At 33.1% G+C, this 20,938-nt stretch overlaps 1 protein-coding gene and 1 non-coding gene across 4 annotated transcripts; one reads left to right on the forward strand and one right to left on the reverse strand.

Annotated features, from left to right (window-relative positions):
- The first annotated feature begins 396 nt into the window (after positions 1–396).
- Positions 397–5,729, forward strand: LOC107645946 (calmodulin-binding protein 60 B). Of its 3 annotated transcripts, XM_088490199.1 has the most exons (9): positions 1,938–1,958; positions 2,023–2,140; positions 2,241–2,313; positions 2,412–2,473; positions 2,556–3,025; positions 3,100–3,266; positions 3,538–3,675; positions 4,210–4,279; positions 5,306–5,729. In XM_088490199.1, the coding sequence occupies exons 2-9, from the start codon at positions 2,082–2,084 to the stop codon at positions 5,428–5,430; spliced, it is 1,164 nt and encodes a 387-aa protein (XP_088346325.1). In that variant the 5' UTR covers positions 1,938–1,958; positions 2,023–2,081; the 3' UTR covers positions 5,431–5,729. The 3 variants fall into 3 exon arrangements, with proteins under 3 accessions (XP_088346326.1, XP_020959665.1, XP_088346325.1); XM_088490200.1 differs by having other exon boundaries at positions 397–2,140; positions 4,213–4,279; XM_021104006.2 differs by having other exon boundaries at positions 399–2,140.
- Positions 5,730–19,399: 13,670 nt separating this feature from the next.
- LOC148554650 (small nucleolar RNA R71) lies at positions 19,400–19,507 on the reverse strand. Its single transcript, XR_015886565.1, has one exon. It is a non-coding gene; the product is annotated as a small nucleolar RNA R71 (small nucleolar RNA).
- Between the last annotated feature and the right edge of the window lie 1,431 nt (positions 19,508–20,938).

A 20,938-nucleotide genomic window follows, 5' to 3' on the forward strand; every position in this document is an offset into this window, starting at 1 on the left:
TCTAATTTCATAAATTTATTATATTAACTGTCAATTAGAAGTATTAAGTATGTGTTGTGCTACCACTTAACGTGTTACATGACGGAAGAACTAAAATAACTAATTTAAAATCTTTGAAAAATAAATTTAATTCAAAAAATGTTTCGAAGACTAATTTAAAAAATGAATAATTTTTTCGGAATTAATTTGATCATTTATTCATATTTTTGCGTGTAGAAAACACTTTTCTAATTTAAGAGCAAATAAATGATATTTTCAAAATATAAAATTAAACTTTTAAAAATTAATTTTTCTTTTTACCTTTTTAAACTAATAATTCTCTAATATGGCTGATGTATATAACATAAATCAAAAATTTTATTTACTTTAAAGTTTGTTAATATCTATTTTAAGAATATATATTAAAGTTATTATCATTAAAATTTTTAAATTTTGTATTTTAATAAAAATATAACAAATGTATTAGAAATTAAATTTTACACATTTTTCTATAAAAACCTTGTTTAATAATTTTAAAATATATGTTAGTTAAATCCATACCTTTAAAACATTTAATAAATTATACTGAACGCATATTCATATCTATGCAAAGTGGGTTATGATTATTGCGTGTTGACTGTTGAGTTTGCATATTATATGTTCATGTAACATTGCGAATTAATTTTGATGCTTTGATTAATCATTAGGTCGATGCATGCACTAGGCTTATGATAAGAGAATTGCAGGGCAATTATCCCTAGTTAACTTATATCATTCTGACTTCTGGCCTGGGTGTGTTTTTTTAATGTTTTCTTTGAATATAATTATGCTCATCAGCTAAAGTGCTTCTTAATTCTTTTGCACCAATCCAATGATTTAACTCAAATTTTGGTGCAATATATAATATTGCGGGAGAAAAAATGGTCACTGAAAAATATGAAATAACTGTTGTCAACTCGTATTTTTCTTTCGTTTTTTTAAGGGGAAAAAAAAACTACATGTTTAAAAAATAAAGTAATGTTGACCGCGACCACCAAACTAATTAAGCTATTTCAATTAGCGTGATAATCATTAATAAATATGAATTGCATAAAAAGACAGATAGTCAAACAGAAATATATCATGAGAACGAAGAATAACTATTTAAATAGATTAGGTAATAATTATTTCTACTATTTTTCACGTTTGGAAAGACGTTTTCTGTTCAGCAAGAATATGAACTTAAAATGTCATATAGGGTTAAAGACTAGCATGTAGTGTTAGTAAATGGCAAAAGGAAAAAAATTAATTAAAGTACCCTTGGATTAATTAGAACTGCCACAGTTAACAAATAACCGTAATATATAGCACTACATCTGTATATAACATATTATCATCATCTATACAAAGGAGAGCTTTTCACAGAAATTGCTGGGGCCGGAAATTTCTTGGCAAGGAAAGGAACGCGAACTATCCTGGAAATTGATATGGTTTAATTATTATTTTATGATCCCTGGGTTGTTAATTTGTGTGTTTGAGGTTGGGATGTGATTTTAAGTTATTTAAAAATAGTTTTACGTAAAAATAATGACTGAAAAATTTTAAATAATTTATGATGTTCGATTAAATTATTTAATATAATATATATTTATATTTTATCATTTTCATGCGAGTGATATAAACAATTTTATTAGAGAGCATATATATAATATATAGCACTCTAAATTATTAAATTTTGAATTTTTGTGTTGCCCCGTAGTTTAATTAGGGCAAAACTAATTTTATAACTGCATAAACGTTAGAAGGCTTTCATAAGACGCGGCATTAATAAACGCGGGGTGGTGGTGGTGCAACACAATTCGTTTTCCTCGAATGTTCATATTGAAATTAATTAATCTTCTCTCTTAGGTTCGCAGCTAATCTCTATAAATTAAAAAGCACTTCAATCAGCATCATGAACGTTAATGTGAAATTAATATAATCCTTCTTGATAAGTGATAGTTCGTTCTTAGTAAGTAGTGATCTGATAGCCCTACATACAAAGATCAAGTTAACTTTACGCAGCTTAAACTAGCGGGTTTTAGTTGTTGAATTTGAATAATATTGATTATTGTGTTTCTAAAATGAACACACTAAGCCAAGCTGGAGACTTAAAGCGGAGACGTGAGGAGGGAGGCATCTGGTATCAATAAACAAATTCTAATTTCTTATCTGCTATATTGTGTGTTTAATTAAGTTGTGGTTTCTTTCTCTTGTGTCTTGTGTTAATTACTTAGTATCAGGACTGGAAAATATGTGAAGCTCAACATAGAAACGGAAATCGTGCCGGCTCTCACAAAATTCATTCGGAAAGTGGTAACAAAATACATAACACTCTTTTTTATTTTCTTTGAAAAATTCGGGAAGTAGTTAACTTAACGCTTATGGTCTCTGTATCGTATTATTTCAATTAGGTAAAGGAGGAGTTGGAGAGCAAACTGTCCGTGGCGGAGCTCAAAGCATCACTACATTCAGGGTTTGTTTTAATTTCTTCCTCTTAATTAATTTAATTCTTAATAATATGGATGAAGTAATTGATGTAATTTAATTTGTTGCAGCGTAACGACGACATCTGCTAGGGCGGCGGAGAAACGCTACAAGTTGGTTTTCAAGGGTGATTTGGGTGATACAATTTATAAAGACTCCAAAATCAAAGCGAAAGAAAATGATGTTGAGGTTTCTCTATATGATACTGTGAGTAATTCAGTAGTAACACATGGCCCACTGTCTTCCATTAAGGTCGAGATTTGTGCCCTCAACGGCGATTTCGGCTCCAATGGAAGGTGGAGCACAAGCGAATTCAAGCACAACATCGTTCACCAAAGAGAAGATAAAGCCATGTTACTAAAAGGAAAAACGGTTATCACACTAAAGGAAGGAGTTGGTCACATCAACATGAGCTTCACCGGTAACTCAAAGCGTACAAGAAGCAGCCGTTACAGATTAGGAGCCATTGTTCACTTACCTTGTCATCAACAACACGTCGGAGAAGCTGTAAGCAATCCTTTCAGGGTCAAGGAAAGCAGAGGTCACTACTCAACTAATTATTTACTTAATAATAATAATTAATTACACATAATCTTAATCATCAACCATTATCAGGGAATAAGAAGCATTACCCTCCCTCACCTAAGGACGAAATATGGCGATTGGTCAACATATCAAAAGATGGTCACGTCCATGACCGCCTCTTTCGTCACCTTAAAATCCAAACTGTTGAGGATCTCTTGCGTTTTGACAACCCCACCGATCTTCCTTTGTTACAAAAGGTATGTTATTTGTTCATGTTTTATTTTTTTACTATTTGAAACTTAATTATTAATAGGTTTCAGCGAACATGCAAAATTTAAATTTTTGATGCATTTATTGTATATTTATTAAAATAAATTATTTAAAATTTTTTATTAATAACAATCTTAACTCGTGTTCTTTATGCCCTTAGGACAAAGTTAGCTAAACCTTTATTAATATACAGTGCAGTGCGCGTGTGATTTGAGTATATGATAGATTTTCACTTGAATCTTCTGTTTTTGGCCACAGACATTTGGCCAAAGTCCAAGAAAGCTGAGGGAAACACTTAAGCATGCTAAGACTAGTTGTTATCCTCCGCCGGCAGTGACATGTCAAGGACAAAAGTGTCATCCGCAGAATATTATCATCAACTCCGATGATGATAAGGTACACCTACCTCTGATCCGTATAGGTAGTATCATACTTCTTTTAACTTGAATCTTTGTGATAATTAATTAGTGGGACAAAACAGAATTACTGATCATCAGCTTTTAAATATACTAATCCTGTTATATCTCTGGTAATAAGAGTTGTATAAATAATTATTGCAGGACTTTATAAACTGGTTTAGGCGATGCCTGTTAATTATCATTACAATACAATAACCAGGATGAATTATTATTTCATTTAGAGTTAATAAGAAATTGTAATAGTTAGAGTTGTAAAATTTACTCTTGCCTATACATGGTAAGAAAAAGTTATTATTTTACCAGTGTTTTTAAAGAGCTCTATATTTTGAGATTCTAATCGACCTATCTGACTAGGATCATCATTGGTAATAATCCTAGATTAACGTTTGATTTTCTCTTGTATTTTTACTTTGATTTAAAAAATAAAAAATTCATGAATATATACCTACATTATTATTTATCGATGGATATCTGATGATATTATAGTATGCTTGGTTGACAATATATACAGCAGCATGTTGAGGAGACACTAGCATTTGCACATACCTTTCCAGGCCCAATGGCAAGTCTACAACATCAAGGTATGAATTATGCAAGTATGTATATGTATTAAACGGATAAATAAATTACTGTTTTGGTATTATCTAACTATTTGGATTAAGTTTTATTCTTAGTTTTTGAAACCTTCTATTTTATTCTAATATTTTATTTTGTTTTATTTTAATTATTTAGTCACAATTTTTTTTTATCTTTTAAAAGTACTTTTTTTTATTGTCATCTTTATCTAGGTAATGTCAACAACATAATTATAATAGTAGTTGTAATGACCTTGGTAATTGTAATAATTTGATAATAAAACTGATATAGAAATAAGAAAAAAAATATAATAAAATAATTTTTTAAAAGAAAAATTAATTTTAATAAAAAAAAATAAACTAGAATACAAATAAAATATTTAAAATAAAATTAAGATATTTTAATTATTAAAAAAAAAATAGAACTTAACCCACAGGATAAAGCATTACTTTATTATATCTATATTAAACAGTTTTGTACTTTTTGTTAGAACACAGATCTCTTAATAATTTTGTAGTACTGCCTATCTTTCTTTATCTAGTTGTGCAGTAATCTTGTATGTGATTCAAAAAATAAATTCAAATAATTTTGTATTAACAAAAAATTACTCGAATTTTATTATCGACAAAAATATTTTAAAATAATTTAAAAATACAATAAAAATATTTAATATTAAATATGTATTTTTTAAAAAATATTTTAAAAATTAAATTTTAATGCGATTTTTTGTAAACATGATTAGAAAAGTGAGATATTTTTATTCTTAGTTGATTTTTCGCTGAGTATATATTTATAATATATTTTTTGATAATACATATTTAACGTTGGATATTTTTATCATATTTTTAAATTATTTGAGAGTATTTTTATCGATAACAAAATTTTAGTATATTTTTTAACGACAAAATTATTTGAATGTATTTTTGCCCGTTTATCCTTTTATATATATATATATATAGTATTTAACAAGCTATGCTTTAATTTTAGCTTCCTTGAATTTGTTTATCCATCTGCTTTATCATATCATGCAGATCAACTAGGAACGGGGCAAGATTTTGTCCAACCTTCTACCTCAACACCACACGTTGCTGGAGCAGATAACAATGGCCAGTTTGATTTTGAAAAAGAACTGTTTGAGCTACTATATATCCCCTGAAACGCGCATAGAAGGGAATAATTATTGGGATTATTGTTTCTGATGAGTTCATATGACATTTTAATATGGCAATTTCTATATTGTATGTGTGGGAATAATTGAAATGCATGGGGGCGAAGATGTATAGCACTTATTAGGCTCTCTCTATAGTTTATATATAGCTATTTGAAGAACTTTGAAAGACAAACACATACGGCAGTGTTTGGCAATGGGCCGGGTAACTTTATTCAATTATAATTTAGGTATTTATTTGTATTTGTTAATTTTTTTAATCAATAAAAACAATTATTATCATTTAATATTGAGTTTAGTTAAATGTGTCTTTAAAATATATGTTAAAATTATTTATTTTAAAATTATTTTATGAAAAGATATAATTTTATATTTTTAATATATCTTTTATTTCTTTATTTTAAAAAATATTAATAATAATTTTAACACGTTTTAAAATATATATTTTAACTAAATTATTTAATATTTTTTGTGTCTAAATTATTTAACATTTAATAAAACAATTATTCACATCATATATATTTTTATATAAAATTAATAATTAAAATTATTAACATATTTAACTAAATTATTTTACCTGATCTATATCTTTAAATAAAAGACTTTTGTCTTTTTGGAGACTAATTCAATGGAACAGACAACAGTGGTGGTATATATAATTTTATTTTTCCGAAACGAGCAAAGATATATAGGCTTTCGGACAAAGTAAATAATGGAATGTATGATTATAAGAATTAATGGCAATGGAGAAGATAGCTAGGGTGTTCAAATCTAAACCGATCCAAATTAAACTGTTCATTCAATTTAATTCAAACTGAAAATCAATTAAAATTGTACTAATTTAGATTTGATTGAATTTTATTTTTTGCAAATCATTGGATTGGATTGGATTTCGGATCTATTTTTCATTACCGATCCAATCCAATCCAAATCACACAATGTGCTATAATATTATTATTTTATTATTATATTTACAATTATACTTATAACATGTTCAATTTGTTATACATTTTTATATTATTCATGTATTATTATTATTTAATAAATATTTTATGTTCAAAATGTTATTTATTTATTTATTTTAACTAACCTATAATTTTATTTCTATTATTATGTTATCGACTTATCGTTAGTTTTTTGAGATATTGTTAAGACTTGTTATATGTATTTAATTTTTTTAATTTACAAAACCGCAAATCTAATCCAATCCAAAGCACTTGAAATTGGATCGAATCAGATCGAATTTTTTTTAAAAAAATATTTAATTTAAATCGCACTGCAAGTAAAATTAGAATTCAGATCAGATAAATTTTTGACTCAAAACGGATCTAAACCGCACTGTGAACAGTGAACACCCCTAAAGATAGCCATAACAAAATTGAATTCGGAACGGTGCCATGAGGTAATAAGGATATTTAGATGTACAATGCACTGAATGCATGCATCTTAATTATGTACAAGAGGAGAAAAGAGATTTCCTCGGGTAAAAAGAGACTTCTTGTCGTGTAAAATATTTAATAATATTTAGATTAATCAAATATATATTTCTTTTTTTGTAAAATTAAAATAAAACATACTTTAGTGTATTTTACTAAAATATTTATAAACAATTATTATATATATATATATATATATATATATATTAGAAACACTTATTTAATTAAATCAAATAATAATAATAATAATAATAATAATAATAATAATAATAATATATTTATTATTATTTTATTGAATTTATTTATTTTAATATTTGATCACATAATATAAAATTTTTTTAACTTGATATAAAATATTTGATTTAAAGTTTTATTATATATTCATTTATTAATAATTAAATATTAACAAAATAAATATATTATATTAATAACTATGAAATATATAAAAAATTTAAATTATTTTTATAATAAATTAAAATATTTTATATTATGTAATAAAATATTAAAAATAAATAAAATTTATTACAATAAATTTAAATTATGTGCAATCCCAATTTAAAAGAATTTTACACAAGTAATCAATTAAAAAATATTAGGTAATACTTTTAGTAACCAAGTATAATAATCAAGAATAATGTTATACATTCAAGTTTTTTTTTTACCCAAGTCTAACCAAGTTAAACAACAATACTTAGAATAATATTAGTTATAACTGATTTTTGTTATGTCAGACCAACTTGATTGGATTTGATTAACAAAAAGATTTAGATTGTACCATTATTCAATAATCAAATCATATTATATATATGTAAGGAATGTAGAGTTAAACCTCAAAATAGTACATGGGATTGGCGTCGTGCACCAAAATCGTCTCTAAGATTCCAATTACATCAATTACGTCTCTGAGATTGACAAAAGTGCACCATGTTAATCCTTGACCCATTTTTCGTTAACGGCGTGATGACATGGCTTCATGATGTAGACTGTTAGTGACACATGTCACTCGATAGTTTGGCCATATATAATAGTATGATGATGTGTTGACTAGTGACATCGTATGGTGACGTAGATGGTTGTGCCACGTGACACAATACTATTTGGCCATGTGTCACAACAGTATTCGTCCACGTGTCATCCGCTATGTCATCATTAGAGATGTACCAAATTAGTCCTTCACGTTACATTAAGCATGGTTCTAAAAATGGATCGGACCGGCCCGACAATGAACCAATAGCTTCTACGGTTTGATTTTTTAGGTAAAACCGCTTATTCAAAAATCAGATGCGAACCGTTAAACTAGCCAGTCAGACCGAACCAGGACCCGGCTGGTTCAAATGAAACGATGTTGTTTCATTTAGAAAACAAATTCAGAAAGCCTGCGTGTGCCCCCAGCCCTAGAGTCCTTTCTCCTTTCTCCTTCCTTCTCCCTAGTCCCCACTGAAAGCAGAACAAGCTTCTCTCTTCCAAAGAAAAATGAAAGCACTAGCCTCTATGATGAGCGGATATTTTATACGCTTTTTGCCATCATTTTCATATAGTTTTTAGCATGTTTTATTTAAGTTTTATTATATTTTCATAAGTTTTAGTGTAAAATTTACATTTTTGGATTCTACTATGAGTTTGTGTGTTTTTATGCAATTTTAGGTATTTTCTGGCTAAAATTGAGGAGTTGGAGAAAAAGTCTGATTCAGAGGAGAGAAAGCACTACAGATGCTGTCACGATCTGACCTCCTTGCACTTGAAAGAGCTTTTCTGGAGATACAGATATCCAAATGGAGAGTTCTCAACGGTGTTGGAAAGCTAACATCCAAAGCTTTTCAGAAATATATAATAGTCTATACTTTGCTTCAGAATTGAAGGCCCAAAACTGGCATTCAACGCCAGCCATCTACCCCAGTCCAGGTGTCTAACACCCACAGAGAAGTGGCCAGCATCCAATGCCCATAAAGGTGTCCCTAGCCAGCGTTCAATGCCCAAGGAGCATCCTAGCACGTGGGAGACACTAATGCTTAGCCCAAACACTCACCAAGTGGGCCCCAGAAGTGGATTTTCACACTACAAACCTTAGTTAATCATATTTTTGTAATCCTTAGTTATTAGATTAGTATATATAGATAGGAAGGACCATTATCTTCGAACACTTTACACATTTCATTGTATTTTCTATCAGTATGAGTCTCTAAACCTCCTAGGTTGAGGAGAGGATCTCTGCTGAGTTTTATGGATTAATAAAAGTATTACTGTTCAATCTTCAATCCGTGTTTGATTCTCTATTCTAAGATTTATCTTCGTTCTTCATCCTTATGAATGCGTTGAACCGGTACAAGGTTATCTCATTCTACATGGGTTCAGAGTGAGTCTTTCATCGGACAATGATGAACCACTAGCTTGATTATACATCTCTTAGACGGCTAATCTACGACTTTGTTGGAAACTTCTCGAGGCACCAGTTCAGCCGAGGTATGGGGAGATTAGAGTCTTTGTGGTAGAGGCTAGAACCAAAGGTGCATCATTCTCTGATCCGGAAGATTTGACCTTATCTGTGGCATTTTGAGTAGGATCACTAAGGGGAATGGACTGCAGGAGCTTCACCCTCAATCAAACTGGATGCACACTAACCCTGGTGTTCAGCTCTGGAGGAGAATCGGCGACCTCTTAAGAAAGGCATTAATTACATACAGCCTGCCATAGAAGAAATCATTCACAGTTGGAGGAGACAGTAAAACCGAATTGATCCGGAAGAATAAAGCATCTCTGAAGTCTTAACCATCTTCTTATCATTGCATTCACCATCAACTGAGTAACGTTATCTTTATTTTGCTTTTATACGTTTTAAACAACCAACCAACTTTTCTATCCGTCTGACTAAGATCTACAAGATAACCATAACTTGCTTCAAATCACAATTCTCGTGGGATCGACCCTGACTCGCTCAGGTATTACTTGGACGACCCGGTGCACTTGTTGGTTCAGTTGTGCGAAGTGTAATTTTGCGCACCACTCTACTGCCGCCACAAGCCACAAGGAGTGAGCCACTGCCATTGTCCGTCGCAGTCAATGTGTGCTTCTCTTTTCGTACTATTGTCTATCGCGCTCAGCCCTAGCCTCCATCGTCACCACCATTCTTCTCACCACCTCCGTCCCTCATGCTTCGGTCGTCTCTCAACTGTCCAACCGGTCGCCTCCAACCCTTCTGTGGACTTGCGAATTACAAGCTTCTCTCTGTCATTTGTCGCACGTCGTGAGTTTTTGTACTCGTCGCCCGTCGTTCATTGCGTCCTCATCACCGACGTTCTTGCTCCCTCTCCCTCATACTCTGCTAATTGCTCACTGCTCAGAGTCATACAAAAAGTAATGGTTGTTCTCTTGCTCTTTTTTTGTTCATTTGTTGTTTAAAGATGTCCCTTCCTTACTTTGCTTGGCTATGATTTAGTTTATTCATTCAAGATCATGCTTAGTTTTTTTTTGTGTGTGCATAATCACTTAGTTGGGAATTTGATTAAATTGGGAATAGTTATGCAGAACTATTTATGCTTGGGACAATGATTGGGTGGAGATTGCAGTTCTTGCTTTAATTGGTTGTTATTTTAATTAGTAGGTTGTAATTCCAGTTCTTGTTTCATTGTTGGATTGTTGTATTAACTTGTTTTGTTAACTTGTTTTGATTATTTGGTTGTTTTGTTAACTTATTTTGATTATTAGGTTGTTGTATTGTTTTTGAAATTTTAATAACTTGTTAATTTTGATAAATTATTTTTGTTGTGGTTTGTTGTTCTTGATTTTGTTTTTATTATTATTGTTTTGATCTTAGTTTATGTTGTTATTTTGATCTTATTTTGATAATTTATGTTTTTATTGAATGATTATCTGATTAATGATTATTGATTAGTTCTGGCTGCTCTGTTCTGTTATTGTTTTGTGTTTTGTGATTTTTTTTGGTAGTGATGTGCTATGCTGTGTTTCTGTTTTGTGATTTAATTATGTCTAGATTGTGACATCTCTATTCTTGTTGTTCTTTTAATGTTGGAAATAGACTGCTTCTGCATGGGTTGTGAAAATTAGAGCTTTTATTCTAGCATAATAGCATTAATAAATCTGGCTTTTGAATTATTAGGGATCAGGTTATTAATGTAGTTGAGCCTTGTTTTCACTTTAATTGTGTGATTATAGGTCATTGATGTTCTTCATACAAGGAGAAAAAAATGTTTCTAAGGTACATTCTGTTTGTGAGCTAAAAATTTTAAATTTAATTAAATTTTCTCACTAATTATTGGTTGGACAATTATGGCTTTTAGGGATTTTAATTTGTTGTGTTTGGAATATGAAAAATGAGCTTAAGGAGAAGCTTGCTAGAATTTATGATGTTAAGGATCCCAACACTGCGTTTGTGTTCAAGTTCCGCACCCATTTTGGAGGGGGCACATCCAATAGTTTTGGTTTGATTTATGACACTGTTGAGAATGCTAAGAAGTATGAGCCTAAGTATAGACTTATTAAAGTAAGATAACTTTATTTTTTGTTCTTCTGATGTGATTTTTGTTCATGAGTATTGATGGTTTTCAGTGGCTAAGAGAAGGGGGTTGAATCTTAGCCCCTTTTTCACTTAATAATACTTGCTGGTCTTTGAAACAACTTCTGGAGACCTTTTGCCTTTTTGTCTCGTACCCAGCCACGAGACTTTTCTTTTTGTCTCGTCGATCAACACGAGATATTTTTTAGTTTTATCTCTTTGAGCAGCAGAAACAGAAATGGAGTAGAAGAAAGGGAGAATTACACCAAGATATATCCTGGTTCAGCTGCTAAGTGCAATGCAGCCTACATCTAGTCTCCATCACAACAATGATGGAATTTCACTATAATCATTCTTGATTACATACACCAATTCTCCCTAGGAACTACCCTTCATATCTGGGACAAGTTCAAAATCTAAACCCCAATCCTGAACTTGACTTGGTCACTACCAAGCTTTCAACTGCTAAGTGCTAACCCAACTTGCAAGGGAATTTCCACAGAATCATGAAACACAACACAGATGTTCAAAGGACCTCTAAGGACATCTATGGCTTTTTCTTTTAATTTTGCACTCTCTGCTTTTTTCCGCTCTATGGCTTTTTCTTACAAACCTCACTGTTTGCCTTTTTTCATGAGACTCAAGACAGACAAAATTCAACAGAAAAATACAAAATAGAAAACATTGAAGGAGAAGAACTTCTGTTAGCTTAGGTAGCTATGAGAACTCTGTGCCTTGCACTCTCACTCCTTGCTTCAAGCCCTGGCTGTTCACCCTTATATATAGGGAGAATCCTCCACGGTTGAAACCAAACAAACTAAGCTAATCTTCTTCTTCTTCATGCAAACCGGTTCGTCCAGAAAGAGAGAATAGGAAACTGAATGTAAAACCCAACATGCAATTACCTCTGGTCCTTCCTTGGTCACCAATCTTCATCAATCTGAGCCCTCCATCTTGCCTTGCACCCCAAGATGGACTCCTAGCCCTTGATGCTTCATGATGATGACAGCTTCATCTGCTCCAACTTCTGCCTCTTCCATCACGTAGCCACTATAGCTACCTCCTGTGGTGGTTGAGCAAAATCAGAGTCAAGCCATCCCTCCAAGGATCTTCCTCTACTGACCGAAATCTTCTTCATCCATTTTTGGGTATGGAGAAGCTAAGATCTCTTCACCAAATCTTACCATAAGTGATGAGAATCTCAGCCACAACATACTTTTTGTTTTCTTTTTCTTGCCATCATTTTGATGGTCTTGTTGCTTGCACTTTCTTCTTTTCGGTGGCTCAAAGTTTCTTCCATAGCTGCTGTGTAATGACCGAAAACAAGAAGCAAGATGAGAAAGAGAGGAGAGAGAAATTTGAACACTAACTAATGGATTTTGATGAAATAAATTAAGTTTCCACTTCCCTTGCATTAGGTAGCGTGTAGCATTGATGATATCCATCAAATCAATAGCTAACTCTCTCTCATATTTCCAATGTAAGTTTAATTCAAGTTAAATGCATTTGAAATCCATCACATGATGAAAGTAGGATTCGTTGGAAGCAATGAAACTTTGCTTTCTTAATGGTTTCGGACCATGCAAGCTTGCTTCTAGCAAGCAATTTAGTTTTGGACTTAGTTCAACATGATTCTGACCCAATTAACCACAAATTGCTTCAGCCCCTTAATATAACAGATTTTGAACAAAGCTGAATGTTTACAAGCATATTGGGCTTGCAGCAATAATGATTTAGACTGGCCTAACAAATAAAATACTTCAGCCAACATTCATATGACAATATTGCACCAGGCTGAAATTTGATTTCATTGGGCTTAGGATCTTTTCTTTTCTTTTCGGCCCAATAAAAATCTGCACAAATAAAATTATCAATCAATACATGTGAATCAAAATCAAATTGACAATTTTGTAATTTAATTAAATTAATAATGTTTGTTCATCATCAAATTAAATTTAGAGTTTTCTAAACTCATCAATCTCCTCCTTGATGACAAACATTATTAAAATTGAAATGGAAAGAAATTAGAGTATTGAGTATTGAGTACTCTTTTTGAAGATTAGTATTCTCTCCTTTTTCAATTGTCACAAGGCTCCCCCTTAATGTATGCTATTTTACTAAGGGAAGCATTATATCTGTAACTTTAGAAATCAAGCTTAAGGCAACTATGTTATTCAACATATTAATTTTTGAAATGTTGAATGCTTGATTTATGAGAAGAATTGGTTTGATAAGCAAAACTCATTTGTTATCATAAATTGATTTTCTGCTCAAACACACAAAGTAATTGAGTACATAAAAATTTGATGTTTCAAGAAGCTGTTTGTTCAAGCTATTTTGAAAATATTTTCCAATTAACAAATCAGAGCAAAATAATCATGGCCAGGAAAATATTTTTGATCTCAAACCATAGCAACTATCAACCATTATTTTCATATCACAGCTTAAAGAAACTGCCAAAAATAAAGTATTCAGCAAGCATATTCACCAAGGTAAATCAAATGTGTATTCCTAATTCAAAGCAACAAACATATTCACCAAGGTAACATACTTCTAATTCAAAACCCAGCAGGCAAATCTATAAAACAGGTGCATCACAAGCATATATCATATCACACAACAAAACAGCAAATAATAATTAAAACAAGGGTGATCATAAATCCATACGGATTTCATTCCCTGTTTTCAATTTCAATTTTCATCCATTTCTCCCCCTTTTGGCATCAACGGGCACCTGCAAAAGATGTCATGGGAAACAAAAAAAATCCAGAATATACCCAAAATATCAAGAGTGTGTCACAATGTTAGGTCTAGAGTATCAAAGTAAACTACTACAGTATCAGATTGAGCCAAAACAAAGCCAAATATCAACAAAGAGAAAGAACAGTGATTAATCATCAGATAAGTGGAACTCAGATTCATCCGCCTCTTCTTCACTAGCAGCACCCAATTCCTCCCCAAAACTCTGCAACATCAGACTCACTCTATCTTTGCACCTCATCCAAGCCCTTTCATTTTCATAGGCTTGCTTGCGGGCTGCCTTATAGGATTGTACCATTAGCTCTGACATGTTTGAGAATTCAGTGAGGATTTCTTTGATTAATTCTGTTGCCTTGGAGGACTCAGGCCGACTCTCAAACTCACTATCCGAGGCAGCTGACTTCTTCCCCTTGGTTCCCTTCATAGCTCCTCCTCCTTTGATCATAGATACCTTATTTTCTACAGCTTCATTTGTGAGATCAATTTTAAAATATTCAAAGATACTTGTTAAAAACATGACATAAGGCAGATTTTCCTTTTTGGTACTCTTAACTAATTCCCACATGTGTCTTATCATAAGGTAACCAAATAAGATAGGAGTAGAAGTAACAAGAGCAAAAAGTATGAGAGAGTCAGAAATAGTTACTCGGTTATGTGAACCACTTTGAGGGGTAAGGATATGAGTGATGATCCTGTAGAGCAGGGAGTTTGTAGGGCCGAGTGCCTTGTGAGTCGGAATGGTGCCGTCCAAGCCAGATAGGTTCTCGCAAATATGTTGAAGAGCAATCTTGTATGTGACTCCAACTTGGGAGTCCCACTTCTCAGTCATATACGCTCTTGGCCCCTCGTCTGTATAGCCTAGGGCAGTCCCGATAGTCTCAGAGTTCAGAGTCATGTAAACCCTCTTAACATAGGAGTGGATGGTGCCATCAATCAGCCGCATGTTTGCATAGAACTCACGTACCAATCCGGGGTAGACTGGTTTCTGAATATGGAGCAGTCGTGTCCGTTGTAGAAGTTCAAACACGAAGCTTTTTGTCTTCTGGGAGCTGCGTCCGGGAGTGGTCTTCTTTGGTGGTGATGGCGGCGGTGATGGAAGAGGTGAGGTGTGGGAATCTTCTTCTTCAGCCACGGGTACCTTCTCGTTCTTTTTCCTTGAAGACGTCTTTATTGCAATGACTTTTCTCCTGATTATGTCTGTGTGCTTGGATGGTGGTGAGGGAGAGGATGAAGAGGTAGAATGAATGTGTATATGAGTGTGGGTTTGAGGTGTGGAATATTTTTGGGAGAAGAGGATTGATGAGCGGATAATTTATACGCTTTTTGGCATTGTTTTTACATAGTTTTTAGTATGATTTAGTTAGTTTTTAGTATATTTTTATTAGTTTTTAAATAAAAATCATATTTCTGGACTTTACTATGAGATTGTGTATTTTTCTGTTATTTCAGGTAAATTCTGGCTGAAATTGAGGGATCTGAGCAAAAATCTGATTCAGGCTGAAAAAGGACTGCAGATGCTGTTGGATTCTGACCTCTCTGCACTCAAAGTGGATTTTTTGGAGTTACAAAACTCCAAATGGCGCGCTCTTAATTGCGTTGGAAAGTAGACATCCAGGGCTTTCCAGAAATATATAATAGTCCATACTTTGCCCGAGTTTAGATGACACAAACTGGCGTTCAACGCCAGTTCCATGCTGCATTCTGGAGTTAAACGCCAGAAACAGGTTGCAAAGTGGAGTTAAACGCCAGAAACAGTTTACAAACTGGCGTTCAACTCCAAGAGAAGCCTCTACACATATAAAGCTCAATACTCAGCCCAAGCACACACCAAGTGGGCCCCAGAAGTGGATTTCTGCATCATTTACTCATTTCTGTAAACCCTAGTAACTAGTTTAGTATAAATAGGACTTTTTACTATTGTATTTACATCTTTGGATTATCTTTAGTTTTATCTTTAGATCACGTTTGGGGGCTGGCCATTCAGCCATGCCTGAACCTTATCACTTATGTAATTTCAACAGTAGAGTTTCTACACACCAAAGATTAAGGTGTGGAGCTCTGCTGTTCCTCAAAGATTAATGCAAAGTACTACTGTTTTTCTATTCAATTCAACATATTCCGCTTCTAAGATATTCATTCGCACTTCAATATGATGGATGTGATGATCATGATAGTCATCATCATTCTCAACTTATGAACGCGTGCCTGACAACCACTTCTGTTCTACCTTAGATTGAATGGATATCTCTTGGATATCTAATACAGGGGACCGAGTCCGAGTTATTAGTGTCTTCGTGGTAAAAGTTAGAACCCATGGACAGCCATTCTTGAGAATCCGGAAAGTCTAAACCTTGTCTGTGGTATTCCGAGTAGGATTCAGGGATTGAATGACTTGACGAGCTTCAAACTCGCGAGTGCTGGGCGTAGTGACAGACGCAAAAGGATCAATGGATCCTATTCCAGTATGATCGAGAACCGACAGATGATTAGCCATGCAGTGACAGCGCATTGGACCATTTTTACTGAGAGGACAGGTGGCCATTGACAACGGTGATGCCTAACATACAGCTTGCCATGGAAAGGAGTAGGAAGGATTGGATGAAGACAGCAGGAAAGCAAAGGTTCAGAGGGACGAAAGCATCTTTATACGCTTATATGAAATTCTCACCAATGAATTACATAAGTACCACTATCCTATTTTATATTTTATTTATCTTTTACTTATCAATTCATAAAATCAGTGAAATCCGCCTGATTGAGATTTACAAGGTGACCATAGCTTGCTTCAAGCCGACAATCTCTGTGGGATCGACCCTTACTCACGTAAGGTTTATTACTTGGACGACCCAGTGCACTTGCTGGTTAGTTGTACGAAGTTGTGAAACAGAATTAAGAACATGAATGTGCGTATTGAGTTTTTAGCGCCGTTACCAAGGAAGGAATAATCACGATTTTTAAGAATGAATTCTAGTGTTTCATGATGATTTGTTGAATCCTGGCTGGCTGTAAAGCCATGTCTAAATTCTTTTGGACTGAGGCTTCAACTAATCACTTCAATGCATGTAATGTCTTGCTGAAGCTTGGCTGGCCATTGGCCATGTCTAGTGTTTTGGACCGGAGCTTTCAATGAAAGCTTGGCTGGCTAGTGAGCCATGTCTAATTCCTGGACTGGAGCTTTAGACTAATAGTGCAAGATTCCTGGAATTCTTATTAAAAATTTTGAAATCCTTATTTTTCTTTTTTCAATTAATTTTCGAAAATAAAAAAAATTATAAAATCATAAAATCAAAAATATTTTTGTGTTGCTTGTTTGAGTCTTGTGTCAATTTTTAAGTTTGGTGGCAATTGCATGTTTATCTCTTTCTTGCATTTTTCAAAAATTCATGCATTGCATTCTTCATGATCTTCGAGTTGTTCTTGATGAATTTCTTTGTTTGATCTTTGCATTTTCATGTATTGCATCTTTTCTTATTTTTCATGTGCATTCTTGCATTTATAGTGTCTAAAAATTAAAAATTTCTAAGTTTGGTGTCTTGCATGTTTTTTTTTTCTTAAGAATTTTCAAAAATAAGTTCTTGATGTTCATCTTGGCATTCAAAGTGTTCTTGGTGTTCATCTTGACATTCATAGTGTTCTTACATGCATCATTTGTTTTGATCCAAAACTTTCATGCATTGAGTCTTTTTGATATTTTTCTCTTTCATCATTAAAAATCCAAAAATAAAAAAATATATCTTTTCCTTTTTCTTCTCATCAAATTCGAAAATTTGATTTGAGTTTTTCAAAATTTTTAAAATCTAGTTGTTTCTTATGAGTCAAATCAAATTTTCAATTTATAAATCCTACCTTTTTCAAAATTTTTTTTTTTCAAAAATCAAACCTTTTTCATTTTTTCTAATCCTTTTCAAAAATCATTTTCTTATCTTTATTTCATATTTTCTAATTTAATACTAACAATTAATGTGATTGATTCAAAAATATTAAGTTGTTACTTGCCTATTAAGAAATGTTCAATCTTTAAATTTTAAAATCATATCTTTTTATTTCTTGTTAGTCAAGTAATCAACTTTAATTTTAAAAAAAATCAAATCTTTTAAATTTCTTTTTCAAATCTTTTTCAAAATAAATTTTAATCACATCTTTTTCAAAATCAATTTCAAAATCTTTTCTAACTTCTTATCTTTTTCAAATTGATTTTCAAATCTTTTTCAATCAATTTTATCTTTTTGTTTCAATCAAATCTTTTTTCAAATTTCAATCTTATCTTTTCAAAATTTGATTTTCAAAATCTCTTTCAATTAACCACCTAACTTTTTGTTTGATTCTTATCTTTTTCAAAACTGCCCAACTAACTCTCTATCTCTAATTTTTGAAAATCACCTTCATCTTTTTCAAAATTCCTTTTTAAATTAACTAATTGTTTTAATTTAATTTGATTTAATTTTTACTTTCTTAAATTTTCAAATTTTTAATTTTAATTCTAATTTAAAAACAAAAATACTTTTATTTTATTTTATCTAATTTTCGAAAATTCTTCTCCCTCACCTCCTTCTATTTATTTGTTTATTTACTAACACTCCTTCTTCATCTAAGAATTCGAACCTATTCCTCACCCTTGTGTTTGGATTCTCCATCTTCCATTCATATCTTCTTCTACTCACATAAAGGAATCTCTATACTGTGACATAGAGGATTCCATATTTTCTGTTTTCTTCTTTTTCATATGAGCAGGAGCAAGGACAAGAACATTCTTGTTGAAGCAGACCCTGAACCTGAAAGGACTCTGAAGAAGAAACTAAGAGAAGCTAAAATACAACAATCCAGAGAAAACCTTACAGAGAATCTTGAAAAAGAAGACATGGCCGAAAATAATAACAATGCAAGGAAGATGCTTGGTGACTTTACTGCACCAAATTCCAACTTACATGGAAGAAGCATCTCCATCCCTGCCATTGGAGCAAACAATTTTGAGCTTAAACCTCAATTAGTTTCTCTGATGCAACAGAACTGCAAGTTTCATGGACTTCCATCTGAAGATCCTTTTCAGTTCTTAACTGAATTCTTGCAGATTTGTGATACTGTTAAGACCAATGGAGTTGATCCTGAGGTCTACAGGCTTATGCTTTTCCCGTTTGCTGTGAGAGACAGAGCTAGAGTATGGTTGGACTCTCAACCTAAGGACAACCTGAACTCTTGGGATAAGCTGGTCACGGCTTTCTTAGCCAAGTTCTTTCCTCCTCAAAAGCTTAGCAAGCTTAGAGTGGATGTTCAAATCTTCAGACAAAAGGAAGGTGAATCCCTCTATGAAGCTTGGGAGAGATACAAGGAACTGACCAAAAAGTGTCCTTCTGACATGCTTTCGGAATGGACCATCCTGGATATATTCTATGATGGTCTGTCTGAGCTATCAAAGATGTCACTGGACCATTCTGCAGGTGGATCCATTCACCTAAAGAAAACGCTTGCAGAAGCTCAAGAACTCATTGACATGGTTGCAAACAACCAGTTCATGTACACTTCTGAAAGGAATCCTGTGAATAATGGGATGCCTATGAGGAAGGGAGTTCTTGAAATTGATACTCTGAATGCCATATTGGCTCAGAATAAAATATTGACTCAGCAAGTCAATATGATCTCTCAGAGTCTGAATGGACTGAAAGAATCATACAACAGTACTAAAGAGGCATCTTCTGAAGAAGAAGCTTATGATCCTGAGAACCCTGCAATAGCAGAGGTGAATTACATGGGTGAACCCTATGGAAACACCTATAATCCCTCATGGAGAAATCATCCAAATTTCTCATGGAAGGATCAACAAAAGCCTCAACAAGGCTTTAATAATAGTGGAAGAAACAGGTTTAGCAATAGCAAGCCTTTTCCATCATCCACTCAGCAATAGACAGAGAGTTTTGAGCAGAATCCATCTAGCTTAACAAACATAGTCTCTGATCTATCTAAGGCCACTCTAAGTTTCATGAATGAAAGAAGGTCCTCTATTAGAAATCTGGAGGCACAAGTGGGCCAGCTGAGTAAAAGAGTCACTGAAATCCCTCCTAGTACTTTCCCAAGCAATACAGAAGAAAATCCAAAGAGAGAGTGCAAGGCCATTGATTTAACCATCATGGCCGAACCTACAAGGGAGGGAGAGGACGTGATCAACAAGGAGTTTCCCTTTGAGGAACCAAAGGAATCTGAGGCTCAACTAGAGACCATAGAGATTCCATTGAACCTCCTTCTGCCCTTCATGAGCTCTGATGAGTATTCTTCTTTTGAAGAGAATGAGGATTTTACTGAAGAGCAAGTTGCCAAGTACTTTGGTGCAATCATGAAGTTGAATGCCAAATTATTTGGTAATGAGACTTGGGAAAATGAACCTCCCTTACTAATCAATGAACTGAGTGATCTGGATCAACTGACATTGCCTCAGAAGAAACAGGATCTTGGAAAGTTCTTAATACCTTGTGCCATAGGCACCATGACCTTTGAAAAGGCTCTATGTGACCTTGGATCAGGGATAAACCTCATGCCACTCTCTGTAATGGAGAAACTGGAATCTTTGAGGTGCAAGCTGCCAGAATCTCATTAGAGATGGCAGATAACTCAAAAAAACAGGCTTATGGACAAGTAGAGGACGTGTTAGTAATGGTTGAAGGCCTTTACATCCCTGCTGATTTCATAATCCTGGATACTGGGAAGGATAAGGATGAATCCATCATCCTTGGAAGACCCTTCCTAGCCACAGCAAGAGCTGTGATTGATGTGGACAGAGGAGAATTGATCCTTCAACTGA

This window comes from Arachis ipaensis, chromosome B6 (genome assembly GCF_059453495.1).
Source record: "Arachis ipaensis isolate K30076 ecotype BB chromosome B6, ASM5945349v1, whole genome shotgun sequence".
Lineage (NCBI taxonomy): Eukaryota > Viridiplantae > Streptophyta > Magnoliopsida > Fabales > Fabaceae > Arachis > Arachis ipaensis.

Coding starts and splice junctions, on each gene's coding strand:
- LOC107645946 (XM_021104006.2), top strand. CDS start 2,082: ATGAACACACTAAGCCAAGCTGGAGACTTAAAGCGGAGACGTGAGGAG. Junction 2,141..2,240: donor CGTGAGGAGGGAGGCATCTG/GTATCAATAAAC, acceptor ACTTAGTATCAG/GACTGGAAAATATGTGAAGC. Junction 3,026..3,099: donor CAGGGTCAAGGAAAGCAGAG/GTCACTACTCAA, acceptor AACCATTATCAG/GGAATAAGAAGCATTACCCT.